Here is an 18,418-nt window from a genome sequence, read left to right as displayed (position 1 = left end):
CTCCTGGTTCATACCATGGCTATATTTCATTGTTCTCAGACAACAGAAAATGGGAACATATTGACAGCCTGTTTGGAAAATCTCAAATACACTCCACAGATTTTTAGAATAAACTCAGTTAAAAGCTTTAGGTCTCAGGAAATCAGCAGAATTTCTACGGCGTAAACAACAGACTGAAGAATTTTTAAAGTCTTTGACAAATTCATAAGAACAAAACCACTAATTTAAAATTGCTGCATAAGAATACGAAAGGAGCAGTCCCATGTAATAAGCCACATTACAATAGCAAAGACGATGGAGTTTGCTGCAAAGGCCAACATGTACTATACAAGAAGCATGTTCAATCATTTCAAAAGCTTTACTTTCAGGCCATTTACCCCATTAGGAGCTGTGTTGATGAGCTCTAAAAATCCCACCTGCTGACATTAGCTAGAAAGAAAGCTCTGTCGTTGGAGCATCAAGTAAAGAAAGCAATGCATTCAAACTGATAAAACTTAGACAACCAAGGGATAAAAATATCCTCAATATGTTAAATTTTCTGTAATGTTAAACACCACCTTTTAAAAAACATTTGACATGAATAGTAGCTTGTCTAAATTCAGGATGATATCTATCTTAGCTTCACACTAAATCTATTTTAACTTCATGCTGTACATTTTACCAACTTGTATTTTGTTCATATCAGAAATGTAAGCTGAAATTTTAGATGAAACATTTCTGGCACACAGTACTTCAGTTTGCCAGAATTTCTTAAGCCAAGAGTGACTAACATGTAAATCATTATTCTCATTTTTGTAGGACCACATCAAATCAGCTCAAAGGTATAGCAGCGGGGACTGAAGTTGACTTCTGATGGATCTTAATTTTTTGCAAGTGTTCAAAATCTAGGGGCAGGGGGGTGGGGGCTATTTTGGGGGGGGGTTGTTTGTTTGTTTTTAAGTAAACACAGTTTTGAGGTTACTTATTTCTGCCAAACTAAAAAAAGGCCCTGAACTACTAAAATTATTTTTAAAGCAGGTCTACTGCTGCTAGAATCTTATTTGGGCATTCCTAAAATGCAAGAATATGTTTTAAATATTTAGTGTTTAAACAGATGCTAGAAGATCATTTTAAATTTAAAATAAAGAAAAACTTTAAATGGTTAACATCTACAAACTACAATCATGCACTGGCCACAGCAGATTTAAATCAGCTTATCATGCCTTTGCAGTGTTGCTGTTGAGGTTCCAACAATTCCTGTATTTGCAGATTTGTATTCTACTTCTGAGCTAACAGCCAGCACTTGTACAGTGCATCTTGATCATAAAATTACATTATGGAATTAGTATCACCATATAATCAAGAAAGCTAAATAAGCTTTTCACCTAGAAACATTTCTTCAACAAAACTTCATTAAAGTTGTTCTTTAGCTATTAACTGTGCAGAAAGGGATTTTCAGAGATCACAGTGCAATTTTCAGTGTTATTTAGTAAAAGGATGAGACAACGGATTTTATGGTGCCCTAGGTCTGGAGGGGAAGTGGGAATAGTTTGTTTCCCATTTTGGTTGTTTTCCATTACAAAACAAAAATAAGAAAAGTTACATTATTTACATCGGGTTTCTATGTCCACTCAGAAGTCAGAATCCATACAAGACACTCCAATGCCCACACAAGCCAGAATTCCAGGACAGACAGACATTAACGTAAAAATCAGTGTTTGCAGTGCAAAAAATCAGCTGTGCGTATACACAGTTTTATCTGGAAGTGCCAAATACCAGACTAGACCCAATTTACAAGCATTTGACACTTTTCTGGAAACACAATAGCAGATTTCCCAATATTCCAGACTTCCCTGTGTAAGTGTGAAAAGGGGAATGCCAAATTTCAGGAGAGAGAAAAGTTATTCAAACAAAAACAAAATGTTATCTTACCTCCAAATATTTAATTACAGAGGGATTGTAATCTATGGTTTTTCGGTTCACGGCTTTTCTCATCCGCTTTCCATCGAAAGTAAGCTGTTGCATTGCTTGCTGCTGTGCAAAATCGGGTCTTTTGTAGAACAGCTGCCGAGGCGCCTGGTGCTGGAACCTCGGCATGTGGAAAAAACGGGGTGGGGAGCCAATTTCTGTGGCCATGGCTATCCTGTTCCTGAAAGGCTGCAAGAAGTTAAACACTAGGTTACTATGTAATAATAATAAAAAGCCCATATTAATATCACCATTAACTTATGTCTACAAGAGTAAAAGAAACTGCTTCCAAACAAACAGTGCATTACGAAGTCAGATTTGCAAATTTTTCTGAACAATTATTATTCTCCCCCTCTCACCCATCCTTGAGCTGAAGTGGTTAACTATGTTCAGTAGCAAGAGAAATTTTGCTTTCAAATACATCACTATAAAGTTAGCATTACCATCCCTAAACTGAAACTGCATTGGGGGAAAAAAAGAAATGTCCTCAATAAGAATAGTGTAAGAAAAAGCAAGAAACATTAAGCCCCTTCAAAAGAACGTGATATTTTAGATTCAATAAGAGACACCATATACATATCACTTGCAAATTAAGCCATAATTAAGTACCATAGCTCACCTACACCAACACACCAGCTCATTTTCAAAAATGCAATTATCAAGAAAAAAAAATATTTAAGGGCTGCCCTGAAACCTTATTCTGGCATCTAAAAATAAAGTTACATTTCCTTTACATAATTATAACAAACACAGTACAGATCATGTTCTGCCTTCAGGTATACCTGTAACTCTATTATTGTGTTAACGGTAAATAAATAATATTTTAAGAGAGATTACATACTCTTCATGATTTGATAAATGTAACTGAACAACAATCCTCCCCACAAGATACACTGAGAATGTTAAGAAAAATTATATTTCTGTGGGGGAGGGTTATCAAACAGTGAAAGATACTGCCATTTTAAAATATCAGTTTTTTTCTGGCAGAGCTTAAAAACTCGTTTTTCAGGTCCGTAAAATCCTCAAGTGATGAGATCAAGGCAACATTCTCACATTTAAAAACTCCAATATAAACTGTTCTTAGAGTAAACACTAACTTCAGATTAAGCACTGACACATGACATACTCCAAACTAGTGAAAGTTCAAATTTAATTTTCAACTTGTACTTTTCCCCCTAGCCGTAATTTGGCAAAAAAATTTACACCAAAATAAATTGACACTGGTGTCAAAAGGTGGCTGACAATCCCTCCTCTGCATAAAGGTTGAAGTTAGATGGTAAGCGGCTAAAGTCTTTACACAGAGTCAGGGTACATTTATTAAACAGAAGAGAAATAAAACTGGAACAATTTAAAAGACAGGTGAAAGAATTTGCCTGTAAAGGCAAAAAGATACTCTAGTTAAATTCCTAGTGTCCTCAATTTGAAAGAGTTGGAAAGTTATTTCAATTGCCAGACTTAAAATTTTATCTTGCCTTTTTGATCCAAGTAACTGAAAAATGTTTCCATTTTTTCACATCAAGATAAAGCTAGGATAGAATACTAAACAAGAAAGAGGGTTTAAAGGTACTGCACAGTTTGATTGTTTTTAAAAGCTACTTTATAATTGCAAGGGGCAGGTTGTCCTTCAAACACCAGACAGTTTGTCGTTGCGGGGAAGAGATTAACGTGCGCAGGCTTTGCAAACATAGAAAGAAATCGCATGCTCCTTCCCACCGTTAACCGAGCCCATTGCAGAAGGTTCACCATAAGACAAACTGTCATCGACACCTGGCTATTAGCTACACAAATAACTTTAATGTTAAAAAAAGGAAAAGAAAAAAGAAAAGCTTTCAAATGAACGTGCCTTCCCGTGCTGCCTGAAAGACTCCCTTGCCCGAAGGCTGCTCGGTACCAGCGGGCTAGTAAGATACCAGGTCCACCTGCAATACTGCCACGAGCACCACTGTAGCACCAGTCACGGCAGCATTAAACAAGCGACAGGCGCCAAAGCTTCCCCGCATCGAGCGCTCCCAACGCTGTCTCAGGCTCTCCTACAGCTCTTCAGAAGAGAGCTAGCTGTCCTGTCAGCTTTTGCAAATGTTCATTCTCAAAGGCAAAATTAAAAGGGCAGTAATGGCTTTATATCAAGAGACAGAAGCTTCTACTTAAATGAGCAAACTGCCATTAAACATGCAACTCTTAATAGTCTTTTTATGTAGTTTTAAAGCTCAGGCAGTACTCAAAAACATGCAAATTTTTCCAGGACTAATCTCTCTCAGGTCTAAGATACACACGCTCCCATTCCTACCAGTACTTTATACTAGAGAGGGAAAAAAAAAGACTTCTTTTCAAAGCCACATATGTACTTCTTTATAGGCAATGCAAAAATAGATTTCGAGAACCAATGACATGTACGCAGGCAAAAATATAATCTGGGACTGCCAAAAACATTTTGATTAGACATATTTGCAAGAAGGCATTACATAAAATCTTTTTAGAGGAATGCTCCAAAGCGACAAGTTGCTTCACCATTTGTTCAGATCTGTCAGAAGAAAAAAGTCTTCTGAAGAACATCTCTCAATTACAAATATAGCTAACTACAAGATCAGCTATATGGATCAATTCGGATTGGACATTCCCCAAATCAGTGCAAGCGGTCTCTAGCTTAGATCAGTATTAATAACATTCTCTTAAGATGCAGTCATCCTCAGCAACAACTACTGTTTACAAGTTTAAAAGGCATAAACATGTTAACTACACCTCTTACTGACTACACACCCTTCTCCCTCTGAGCTCCTGACTGTGACGTGACAATAAAAAGAGATACAGGGAAGATAATACAGGACTAGAAAAACAAACATTTTTGTTCTTTTTACACTCTGAGCTGTTTCACCAACTTTTGAGATCACTGCCTCTGTTACAAAAAGCTTCCTCCTTGCCGTAACAAACTCAGTACAAGCCTGCAGAAAGATTTCTGTATGACCCAGCTGCTCATTTTCATCTAATAACGCCTCAAATACCATGCTTTTATCCATATAATACCCTCATCCCCAAATCATCACCGTGTACTTTGTGCACGCACAAACACGGAGAGAAGTCTCTAAACAAAGAGGATCTAGAACTGAATGTACACCAGGAAACCCCTTTATTTATCAGATGAACCTGGAAAATTTATTTCCAAGAACATGTTCTCCATTCAAATAGACCAGCTGGTTAACATTTAACTTTCAGTATCCTACCTAGTCTTTTGCTGAGACAAATCGATGCCTCAGCACGCTCTCCTTTAGCTCTTTTATATCACCTAAAAACTGTCTGAACTCACCACATCTGTAGTTAAATGTCCTGTCATATTGGGAGAATAACTAGAAACAAGTAAACAAATATTAGAAGAAAGTGTATAATCCAGAGTAGTAATGTCCAATTTTTTTTAAGCAAAAGACCAAACTTCTTTTACTTAGAGTCCATCAGCAAGGGTATAAAAGGAAGACTCCGTTTTGCCTTATTGCACAGCATTAGAAGCAACAGAGGGATTTTCACAAAGACCGAGCATAGCACAGGTCTTGTTTTATTGTTCTAGGTGGCAATTTTACCAATTATCATATGCTTTTAGTTTGTTATAATTTTAATCACACTTTAAACTATGGAATGAATTTTTATATGCCATTCATTTAGGTGTCCTCATCTTTCGGAGCAGACACATGACTTTACAGAGAAATGACTGTCCGTTTGCCCATTTTTTGCCCCACAAATACCCCTTCAAACCTGACGGGTTTACACAGAGTTGGGGATATATAAAGAAAGCCTATAATGAATTCACTGGGCAAAGATAAGGCTGTCCAGAAGTACCAAAACATTAGTAATTGGACCTACCTTTCAGTTAATATGACAAGAGAAAGACTGGGGAAAAAAAATCAATCAGTTTGGGGAGTAAATGGAGGCATATCTGACATGAAACTGAAGGCAGGAATAGGAACAGATGGACAAAAAAACAAAAAACAAAACAGAACAAACAGATTAAAAGTGGGAGTTATATAAGAAAAAAATAGTCAAAGAGCTAGGTCAATCAAAAGAAAATGAATGAGAAGCCTGATAAATAGGCACAAGTAAAAGTCGAGCACAGGAGAAAAAAAAAGAAAAAAATAATTGAATCAGAGAGCTGGGCAAAAGCAGCTGTGCAAAACAGAGAACTCGGAGCTCATGACAAAACCTGAGATGTTCAGCACTGTATCTAACTACCAACAAATACCCATGAAACAAAGCATGCCTTTTATTCACTCCTAACAGTAGTCCATAAAGAAGGGCAAGTTTACTAATACTATCAGGTATTCAGATAGACATGGCTGTACAACAGATCTGAAATCAAAAACCTGATGGGGACCTTATACCTGGGGCATAGCACAGTGTCAAGAGACAGATGGATTTTTGAGGTCTGTTTTTTAAAACTAGAAAAGTTGCACAGTATGAGATCATTATAAAAAGTTATCATGTAGTTTGTGTACTCAAATAAGGTTATGAGCATAATATGAGCATTTAACTTTGTAGAATTAATGTTACTTTACCATCTTATTTGGGTATCACTTGCTTTTAAATACCAAGATGAATTTTGCAGTCAGTTTTGACAATTAATAGATTTCAACTTTGCTATCTAAAATCATGGAACCAAATCAATTCACAGATAACTTCACTAAATCAGGATAGAACAAATTAGGCTGCTCAATCAGAATAAAAACACCAAAGCAACTTTTTTACACTAGGTTAGCTTAGTAAACTATGAAGAAAAAAAATCATGCCTTAAATCAGTCAGTTCTTATACATATTCTAATACTAGAAGAAAAAAATTAATGCATAATCTCGTCACATTTTCATGTGGTTTATAGAAAAAGTAAGGTTTATCATTAACAAAGTGCAACAACTGGTAACTCAAACTTGCTTGCTGATCTAATAAAGAGCTACTTTTCACTGAAAATAACTTGGGTGAAGTACAGTGAGTAATAACCTGAACACATCAAAAGAAAAGTATGTTTCCAAATGGTAAAACAGAAGGCTATTCTCCAGGGAAGCACAAGAAGCCACTGACTTAGCCAAACCTATGCTTTCCTGCTCCCTCCACTACAACAGAACGTGCTACAGCTTAAGACACAATCCCTTGAAATGACTGTAAGACACAAAACAGGTGATAAAAAACTCCTGAGAGCAACTGTATACTGTTTAAATCTGTATTAGAAAGTTAAAGTATGTGAAAGCCTTAAAGCAAAAAAAATTACAGTGTAACAGAAACAGTGAAAATTAATAGTAATTATTTGGATTGCAATAGCACATAGGAATTCAAAATATGGATCAGGCCCTTCAACGCAAGAAACACTATTAGAGCTAAGAACCTCAGCTCTGAGGCACAGGGAAAGCACAAGGAAAGAATATAACAAGGCAAAGTTAGCGTAACGATTGGCTGTTCAATACGTCAGTAACACCATCTTATCTTTGATAAGACAAACGACATAACCTTCACACGTAGAAGGTATTGCTACCGCTCAATTTCTTTTTTAGTAGCATTTCTTTAAATTCAAAAATCCTATTGTAAATCATCTCCAAAAATGCACCTCTGCATTTGGCTAACATGTAGAACTTATATATTATGGTGTTTGTAAGTACACCTAGATCAACACACTTGTTCTGAAAAATGAGACCAAGTCCAATTTAATGTTATTCCCTTCCCTCTTTTATTAAGTTTCAACACTGGGTTCCAAACTTTTTTTCTGCCCCTTCCAGTCCTTTGGAAGACTGTGCATCTCTGCTCTGGAAACCAGTGGTCTCCATGCCCTTCCATGCTTTCCCCCTTCCTAAAATATTCACACTATTTTGGGGAAAATTCTTTCTAGATCTCAACATCCACCCTTTTTCCTTATCTGGGAATCCTTTTTTCTTCCTAATATTAGAGAATTATATGGTAGGATATACTCCAGATTTAAATGTGCTATTTCTGCCATATTCAGCACTATTTTTTCATGCTTTAGGAAACAGAAGAATATATATGTTTACACCCACTATTTATCTTACACAGGTATAACCTTAACAGGGTTAATGGCTGAAGAGAGTGGAGGACTTGCTTATACTCCCAGGCCTTTCTTGGGAGCATGAAATCACCAGGTGGGGGTTACATAGAAAAACGTTCTTCAGTTATGCAAACCATGTTATCTTTAGGAAGTGGTCTTCCTGATATTTTAAATTACCAGAATTAGACATTCCCAATTCTTCCTTTAAAGAGTAAATAAACCTTAGCAAAAGATTAGTTTTGAATCAATGGTTTTAACATTTTCCACTTGATGAAGCAGATATGATTTATAATTACTAATATTGGAGTTCCGTATTTCTAGAAATGCTGCAAAAAACAGAATTAGCATCAGCAAGCTCCAACACATTTTCTGAAGATATAGTTGAAAACTGCTTAAACTAATTTCTATGTCTGCCTATGCATTAAACTCTCAAAGCAGAGGTAACTGCTTCTGCTCTACACAGAGGTAACCATTTCTCCAAGGAAAAGTCTGATAATGGTTTCCTTCACAGTACAGAAAATAATTGTGCTCTGAAAAACTATGAAAAAGAAAGTAATGCTGACTCTCAGATAGAATGAAGAATGTATTAATTTGACCAAATCCTTGAAAAGCTTTGGTCTTCAATTTCCTTTTGTATTGGAAAAAGGTTAAAACCAATTTGCAAAACAAAATAAGATCAACTAAAGTCTAAAAATTGTATATGTGTGTGAGGCACTAGAGAACCTTAAATAAAATCATCACTGAATTCAATTGAAGCAGTCTACAATGTTTTTGTAAGTCACAGATTTTGGACAGATAAAGCTGCTTTGTCAAGAGTAAAATGTCTAAAGCTAGAGAAATTCAGTCCAGAAAGAATGTTGTGTATCTTTTCATTTCTGTACCTGGATGATGTGTTTCCCACCAGTTACAAGTGAGATAATAGTTATATTAAGAAGAAATTCAAAACTAGTCAGCAAAATACATTCTCATCTTCAAAGTCACTCTGTGACCTGTCTTGACTTTGAAGTGCTTAATGGAACTTCATCTTACTTTTGGTAAAAACAGCACGTACCACCGTGATAAGGAATGTTTGCATCAGTAAGCAAGATACAATAATGGAGTGCAAGTTGACCAACTCAGCCCTGTGGCGATGAAATTTGATGTACTTTGTATAAAAAAAAAAAAAAAAGGACAAAAAGCTTACTATAACAGAAGAAAAAAAATGCATAAAATTCCTGTCCTTTGAGTATTTAAAAATTTCAACCCCACTGCAACAGAATTAAATAAGACACTGCAACAGAATGTAGTTTTCTATATGCTGATTTGCAGATCCCAGAAAGTTTTCTAGAAGGTATGCAGACACCAGCATAGTGAGTTTAAACCTAAGAAAAATAAGACCATTTTCACTGTCTGAGAGTAGACCCCTTAATTATCCACATATACTGGAGGTCCATAGAAAACACCAAATTACAAAACTAGAGACCAAAATACCAACCTCCACTATACAGGACCGCTTTTAAGCGATGTTATTGCTCTCTACAATAAGCAGACATTTCCCTAGACCTCTAACTTTTAAATGCACTCTTAATATACATTAGTAATCATTCCCTATTGTAGTTTTATTTGCAAATAAAACTTTCTCAAAACAGGTATGAAATTCTGACCATGTAAAGTGGGGGGGGGGGGGGGGGAAGGTTTGACAACTTGCTCAATTCCTGTAATTCTATTCTGATATGAAATGTCAAATGAAAACACTGCCTGCTACATTTTAATCAAAAATACGGAAATAGCTATTTAAAATAGTCAGTGGCCAAGTCAAAATAAACTACTGTGGCCAAAAGGCTCAACAACTTCTTCCTATCTGGAGACACTTCAGTGATTTTTGTTTCACACACAGCCCTGAATCTACTACACTGACATGGCCAAAGACCTGAACATGCAAAAACAGAATTCCTTCTCTTTAATTTCAGTTCTGTACTTCCATATTCCCAGTTTCCCCATGAAGTTTAAACCTTTGTGTTTTTAAACGCAACCCAAACACACACACAGAAACGATAATGGAATCTGAAAGGACAAAATACTTCACATTTCTAACATATCTATCCAGAAAACAACAATTTTCACTGTACAGTGTGCAAGACCTGGCAAAATTTGATTATTTTGATGTAGCTTTTTGGATTCAAAAGTTTTATTTTCTTCAAGAGAAGCAGTGACACCACTTAACTGTCAAAAGACGACCCTCACCTTAGAGGTTTCACATACAATCACACTAAGCCCAGTACCTCTGGAACAGCAGAGAAAGCATACATACAGAAAATTTGAAACAAAGACATCTAAAAGCCAAAGGGAGGATAGGTTATCAAGGAAAAACTTAATAGAGCCAGACTGAAAGTCTCATGTTACAAAGCTCAGGGGACAACCTTAAACAGTTGAGTCTCCTAAGCTGCACATGAAATACACTTACATTTAAGCCCTTTCTTCAAATTTTGCATTCCTAGCAACAAACAAATACTTGATCAAGAAACAGAATGCAAAATGAAAATCCGACAGGCAGGTTACCACAAGCATATCTCACTTTATGTTCAAAATAAGGCCCTAACTCACCCCAAAACAGACATATCACTTATAGGAGACAGGTACTTATATACATCATCAAAAAGAAAAAAATCAAAATACTTTAATGCACAAGACTCGAGAGACAGGCCCTGCTTTACCACTCTGGCCACAGTAGAGAACTGCTTCCACAAGTAGGTAAAATGGCCTAGCACCATTCCCTTTTTGCATCCCACAGAAAGCAAAGGAGTGTTTGTACAGCAAGTTTCTTGGTCACACTTCAAAACAAACATGGAAGCAACCAACTGCAATATGAGGATGTTTGCCAGGCGGTGCTTAAAACTCCATTAGAAGATGCACAGAATTTGGTCTGCTGCCATGATTTCAGTGTTATTGATCTGATAGTTTTGCTTTAAGTTAAAGCAAAATTTTTTGCAATATCTTGTCACTAACTTAAAATAATAAAAACAATATCTTTTTCTCTTTAAATTACCTACATGTTCCTTCAACTTGACACTTGCTTGACATTCATCAAGAGCTTCATTTAGATTATAACCCAGACTGTCTTTTAGTACAAGTGTGACTTGCTAATATAATTGCAATTCATCCTAACTGGCTGAAACACTGTCTCCTGGCTGAGCTTCACAAGGGGTCTGGTGGCCCATTTCTCAAGTGTATCAAGATCCCTCCTGACTACAGTGCTTACTGTATGTAAATCCCAACATCCCTGGCTGTCATCATCTCTTCTTCTCCTCTCACACATGATTGAACTGGAAGTTTACTGGATTCTAGAGACAAATTATGATTTAGGTGCCATATGGAAGAAACACTGCCATTCTGCTTGGTTGTCTCTACTCGGCTCCTGACAGGGGACGACTCCACAGTTGCCCTCACTATCAAACACACAAACAGCAGAGGAAGGAAAACAAAACAAAGGCATGAAACAAAAAGAAATCTTCAGGGAACTTTATGAGCAGTGTAGGGAAAAATGACTAGAAGGACTTCTGCAGTCTGCAGAACAAAACTCCCAGTAGGGAAACGGGACAATCACCATCTGAAATTCAGAAACAACCTACTGAGAACTGCCATGATAAAGAGAACAAGAAGTTCATGGCTATCACAGAATTTAAAGACAACTTGAGTCTGTTCACACAATGAAACAGAAATACATATTTTAATACATCAAAATTGAGCAACTTTGAGCAACTCACAGTTGGAACTTTAACACTGACAAGAAGATACCAAAACCTTTTTAGTAAGTTTAGCTGTTATTAACAGCTAAAATTTGTAACAGCTTTAACTTCACCTTTCATAACTTTTATCTATGGAATGCTTAACAAAAACATATTCATAACTCTTGCAAGTTTTATGTAAAAGCAAATTGTTGAAAGCATCATAAAAGAATTAAGAAAGTCTTTAGTACGTGACTGAAAGAATGCTCTTTTTTCTGTAGTGTTACATGGGCTGTTCTTTTGACAAAGCTGCACTGTTAGCCATACCAGTTTCTCAGCCAAATAAAAGCAGAAGAGTAGTGTCTTCAGTTTCCATTACTAAGAAACCGAAGACAAGAAGGGGGAGTAAGAGGAAGGGAAACAGCACTATCATGTGTAATCATGTGAAAAAGGTGCCTTTATATGGGAAGTAAGAAGTACATGAAAGACCAAGAAAAAAAAAAATCACAATCAAAAGCTAAAGATCGGTTGTTTTTCAGTAGTTATTAACAGCATTCAAAAGTATTTTCTACTTCTCTCTCCAAAAATATTTTATTCTTTAGCAGACACTTTTCAAAAGGATGGAACTTGTTTTTATATAATTGGCTATTTTCATGTTCAAAGCAATTTCCACCCATTTCTATATGCTGGCTAAGTCACACAACAGCAGAGACTTTGAGAGTTCAGGGGCTCTGTACCATAGTGTTCTTCACAGGTCAAGGTTACTCACATACTTCATGTAGCCAATGCAAGAAAAGAAGATTCTAAACGCTGTTACAAGCACACTGCAAAATAAACACTGTATAGCATATTGCACCTGCAGTATTTTCCTTGCAATATCCAAAAAAAGATTTTTTTCAAATGTTCTTGATCCTCCTTCAATAAAAATACATAGTAGAAGACATACAAAGATTTATCCAAGATGAAAGTGTTTATTGCTCCCCTCCCCCCCAAACCAAAACCCAAAGTTTGCAAACAGTTAAGTTAGCAGGTATGCTTATAGAAAAATTGCAAATTAATACCTACAGCTGCTATACCCAGACACAGCTAATGAAGAGACGCCCTTACACAAGGGTAACAGGATTGGAAAGGAAGGTTCAAACTTTACTAAATCATACAATGCTGCTAAAAGACCCTTATGGATCCTGCCAGAGAAACCCAAACCATACTTCTTACATTAACGATGTTCCCCATTATTGATGGAGTTGCACAAAATACTTATTCAAGCAAGGCCTTTGCGACAGGCCCTAGTAAGGCTAGGGACGCACTTCCATTTTCTAGTCCTGGACACCACCACTTGCTCCCAGTGCCAAAGTCTTCAATCGTAGCACACTGGTAGTCATACCAATACACTGCCTTTTTTGACTATGTAGCAAGTGTCGGCGGTGGCTAACCTCACTACTAAATACTCCGTCTTCCCTCATGATGTATCCTGGTGAGGGGATTAAAAAAAAAAAAAAAAAAACACCCAAAGGAACCTGCATTCATCATTAACATCTCAAGAGCAGGGAAAACATGAAACTCCAACCAATGCATTTTCAAACTGCAAGGCAGTTTGCACTGCCCACTCTGCTCCCACAAATCTTTTTAAAACGTCAGATTTTAGGGTGGTAAAAGTCAGGGCAAGCATATGACTTTGGGTCTCTTTCACTGTGAATTTAAAGACAAGCACAAGGAACTATGATAATTTATGAATTATTTCAGCTAGACTTACTGGTGAATCAGAGAAGTTTCAAAAAAAACCCCACAAACACCCAATAACTGAGTTACAGAAACAGTGAAAGAAAACACCACTTTAAATTATTTTGATCAAGTAAAATTCCGACAGAGACATCACCTGGATAAAGGCAGAATTCAAAACTGCCGTTTCCCAACATCTGCTCCATTTAAGATTCCGAAGTCTAGCATACGCGAGCTTTGCCACAGTCTGATGTGGAAGATGAATGCATAACCCCTCTATTCGAGGCTAGGCTTGGTAGGCTAGAAAATGTTTCATGCAAGGAGAAACAAACTTCTGATAATAAAAAATAAATTGTGCTAACAATTGTTGCTTTAACCTCAGTGTTTAACAGAACTTTTGTTAAGCTACAGCTCTTGCAGAACTTTTCTTTAAAACAAGGTTATTGTAGAACATAGCCAATGTAGATATTCTTCTATATAAAGGGATTTTAAATATTATAACACTTTCTAAATTGATGAATGCTGTATGTACCATTTGCTCACATAACTGAAAACCCACACAGCTAATTCCAGATTTTAAAAACATCTTTTTTTTAATAAATATTATTTCTGAGATGATACAATGCTGTCATGTAGCGTAAATGATCTATGTCTCTTAGGTCACTTATTTTTCATAGTCATTGTTTCTGAAAGAAAAGAAATGAGAGGGCAGAAACCTAAATAAAAATCAAGAAAATGAACTTAAGACTCCCATTGGAGTCTTGGAAAAAAAAAACTGTACAACTATTAAACTGTAGACTTTCCTCAATAAGACACTTTATTTTGCTTTCTCAGCACAAAGAGATCCAGGCCCAGTTCCTGGGGTTATATCATAACCATTATAAACAGAAGAAAAAATTTTTTTTTACCAAACACTAAATTCAAAAATCAAACTGCATTAACTAATATGAATTAGAAATACATTTGCTTTTAATTGGAATCGCACAGCCATCTCTTCCACAACTCATTAATGTTTTCTAGCCTTTCCATGTGAATAAACAGATTTAATATTCTGCTGTTTAATATTAAGAAGCCATATAAATGCTGCTCAGAGACTGTTTAAATTTCTTTACTAAATAGCCTTTACATTTCGCATTTAGTACTGTTCAATAAAAATACATGTTTATCTTCTCTACCAATACATTTTTAGTAAAGAAAATCCAAGTTCACATAGGCCGAATCTGCACAGAGCCTTTTAAAGATCAAGTGTTCAGTATAAGATTTATCCCAATTACACAAAGAGTCAAGCTGCCCAAGACTGACAGTTCAGGAGACGGGCATGTCACAGGAGAGCTGCAGTTCTGAAAGCTACAGTTCTCCAGATGTCTAACATCCCTTGACATTTCTTTCCTACTTCACACTGCCTGCCTTGAGAGTATCAGCAAACCTTCCTGGCAAAAGCAGAAGTGCAGTCAACAGGTCTAGGCCAGTACCTTCACCTTACACTCTATAGAAAGCTTGGAAGCTGTGGACTAGTCTATGCTCAAGGATCTACAAAAAATATTCTTAGAAAAAGAACAAGCTTTTCTACTAGGCTTAAATTTGCTGAGAAGACAAAAATGTTTATGTCCAGAGGTAGAAAAAGATTGCAAAAAATAAGGTTTGACAATTGACTCAAGTATCAATTTAACTCCAGGAACACAGAGTGCAAGCATTCCAGGATGAGCATACAATATTAACACTCATCCACTCACTCAGCCTGCACAGTCCTCCGACTTGCACACTTGGGCAAGCCATGATTTTTTTTGTGGTGTTATAGTGTCTCTCAGCACAAAAACTTAACAGTTTGCTTGCAGACATGCACCAATAGGAAGAAAAGCATTTTCAAAATCAGCTGATAATTTTTAACTGGGTGCACAGCGATGGAGGGAGGGGGGAAGAATGCTAGGAAGTGGTGCTGCTCATTGTGATCAATTTAAACGCAGTGATAGCTACTGAATGAACTTCAGCACTGTGGGAGAAGTCTAGGGGATTGCTGAGATCAAGTTCCATCACAACCGGAACCCAGCCTAAAAGTATGTTGACACCAAAAGCAGCAATCCTGCCATGTTCCAGATTGTTTGTTCCTGTCCTGTATTACCCCTTCTTCAAGCCAACAGGAACATTCACGTGACCATGTTGGTATCCACCTAACAAACTGAGCTGTGTTAACAGAACCTTTTTGCTAGGTTAGTCAAAGCCCAGAGCAGCTTCTCAAGCCAACTTAGTATGGGGTTCTTGAATGCCCTCCACCAGCACAGAAAGGAAACAAGTCGCTAGAAGCAGGGGAAGTTACCACTTTGGGCAGCAATGCCAGTTTAGGTGACAGCAGAACTACAGTTCACAGGGTGACAGTGTAGAGCTGCACCATTATACAGCCCTCAGCCTGCAAGTCAAGCACGTGCATCAGCCGGAGCAGTGACATTACTTACCCAACTCAAAGTGCAGCTCCTGCCAGACTCATTTGTGGATGAATACTCATACACCCATGGTAAAATAAAAGCACTTTGTGTTGCCAAAGCTTCACAATGAATACCAGAAGTAAAACAAACCCTTAAAATATTACAAACTCCTTGTTATCCAGTCACTGGCTTCTCTTTAAAAAGGGACATACAAATATTTTCTTTTGTAACATGTTTTTCCTGGATTTGGGGAAATGATTTACAAGAAATCCCAAACAGATGGTCAATCCCAAGAGACACAGATTACTTCAATTCTTTCTAATAGGGTTGTTTTATACATTTCAAGATAAGCACACAGATATTTGATTAGTTTCAACTCATCTATGCCCTTAGTTGCAAAGCTGCTTTCAGCTTATCCTGCCACACTGTTCAACACTTGGGTAAAGTTACAGGTGAGTGATAAGAGCAATCTAAATCCTGAGTTTATCCTGCATGGTTCAGGTTGGCATTTACTCTTCCTGTTCAACAAGACATCTTAATGAACAGAGTTTATTTTAGTAAAGAACAGATATTTAACTTCCTACATAAACTGGGATCTGTTTGTAGACCACAGCTATTCTTGCTACACAGAATCAATCTGCATCCACATTCCTTCCATTTTATAAATTGCTACAGAGTAGTATTATCAGAGGAAAAAACAGTAACAATACCAGTTAGCTTAGTTTCAAAGCATAAAATTTAGTCTATAATATTACCTGGCATTCAGAAGTGCCTTACAAGCTATAATTGTAATCACTAAGAAAGAAGGAACTGTACCAAAAAAAGTACAGTAGCTCAAAGGAATATATCAAGTCAGTAGTATCAAACTTCATGAGTAAGGACTGATGGATTTAAACTCACATGTCCCTGCTTTGTGCTTGAGCTACTAAGAAGTACTACAGTTTCAGCCTTTGTTTCTGGATTTTTTCTTTAGACCAAGTTCCCTTCAGACTTTCAAATCAGCAAGCTAAAGTTGACCAGAGAAAGAAACTTGAAATAAAGACTTTTAAACTAAGCAAGCCACTTTTCTTATCTCAAGCTCCACAAAAAGGCATACTTCTACTATTCTATGACACATTCAGGCCTTAACTTTTCCCATCATAAACTTTAACTTACTTTACCACAAGCCTTAAATATGTGCTGCTGAAGAAGTTTTAATCAATATTTCACATCAGAGGGCATACAGAGCCTTTATATTAAATAATATCCGGTGTTATCAAAAGTAATATTGCACAATAGAAAAACTATTTACCAGCAAAGAAAGTAAGCTATATACTTCATATCACATTTCAAGTTTCACAACTGAACGATTGGTACACCCAAACAGAATGCGGAGAGCAGGTTGAACCAGAAATGACATTCCATTAAATGCTGAGTAGTTTTTAAATACCAGTGAGCAAGAATGGATTGCTGTGAAGTTTTAGAGCATTTTAAAAAGATCATGGATTCTCTAAATTGAAGTGAAATTAATAATAACAAAACCTGAACTGTTTAGTTATCAAAAAGTCTATTTTGCTGAACTTACTTTCAAAGATTGTCTACGATGAGAGGAAAAAAATTTAAGATTTTTGATCTATTCTTCATCCCCTCCCCATCACCAAGCTCTAACAATGTTCAATTTCACTCCTATTTGCTTGTCAATGACTTTTTTTTTAAATAAACTATACTAATGAAAACCACACACTTGTATTTTTTAACCTGTATTAAAACTTTTTGCAATAACAGAATGATATAAGAAATGAAAACACCGCAAAGGATTTTAACACTATCAACAACTAATTTTGTAAAATTCACAAACATGTTACAGCTAACATTTTCAGCTTCTTTATATTAAAAAAAAAAAGTGAGTAGCTTCTTTCCTCACAATGAATAATTTGCCCAAATACACTAGCAATTAACATCTGGGCAAGGTTAATACTATTTTCATTTCCAGTGTCAGTAAAAACTATGGAAATTCCCTAGATATCAGCCCTGGGGCTAGCAGATGCAAGAAGTGAGATGTTTATCATGGAGTCATCTCAGTAAAAAGTTAACTGTATTCCTTCTATATCTGTACTCACATCAAAAATCTTCTCTATGGTGGCTGGGTTTTTTTTTTCCAGAAGAGTTAAAAGACTAAGGTATCTGTTAGAGATGGGAAGAAAATAGGGAGCTTTCTCATTCCCTTCCCAGATCAAGGCCTCTTTTGCTACAGCAAAAAGGCATTTCTAATACAATACCTCTATCTCAAGATCAATTTCAGATCATCATCTTAGTACTTCCTGTGCCAACCTCTGTTGCTAACAGGAGCACAAAACTGATGAGAATTTTTCAATTTCCATGTTCCAAACAGCCTAATCTTTACATCTGTATTTTGGTTGCCATTCTGCTACAACTTGAAAGAGCAAAGATTCAATGGAGGATGAACACTTCAGATAGTAGAGAAAGATTATTTAGTGCCTGACATTTAGATTAAAAGGTTTGAGTAGCTATAGGAATTTACCTTGTTACTTAAATACATGCTAGTTATAGTACCTAAAATTCTCTGCAGCTTGAAGAGATTTGTTTTTCCCATATATTA

At 36.4% G+C, this 18,418-nt stretch overlaps 1 protein-coding gene across 1 annotated transcript in view; it reads right to left on the bottom strand.

The window, feature by feature from the left end:
- Positions 1-18,418, bottom strand: part of WDR33 (WD repeat domain 33) — a 71,321-nt gene that overhangs the window by 51,427 nt on the left and 1,476 nt on the right. Inside the window, exon 2 of the mRNA XM_067302003.1 lies at positions 1,912-2,136. Within this exon, the coding sequence (XP_067158104.1) occupies positions 1,912-2,115 (204 nt within the window). The 5' untranslated portion in view covers positions 2,116-2,136. The remainder of the gene's footprint in view (positions 1-1,911; positions 2,137-18,418) is intronic.

Source organism: Apteryx mantelli, chromosome 9 (assembly GCF_036417845.1).
Source record: "Apteryx mantelli isolate bAptMan1 chromosome 9, bAptMan1.hap1, whole genome shotgun sequence".
Lineage (NCBI taxonomy): Eukaryota > Metazoa > Chordata > Aves > Apterygiformes > Apterygidae > Apteryx > Apteryx mantelli.
Note: the sequence above shows the minus strand (reverse complement) of the source record. Positions and strands in the feature narration are given on the sequence as shown.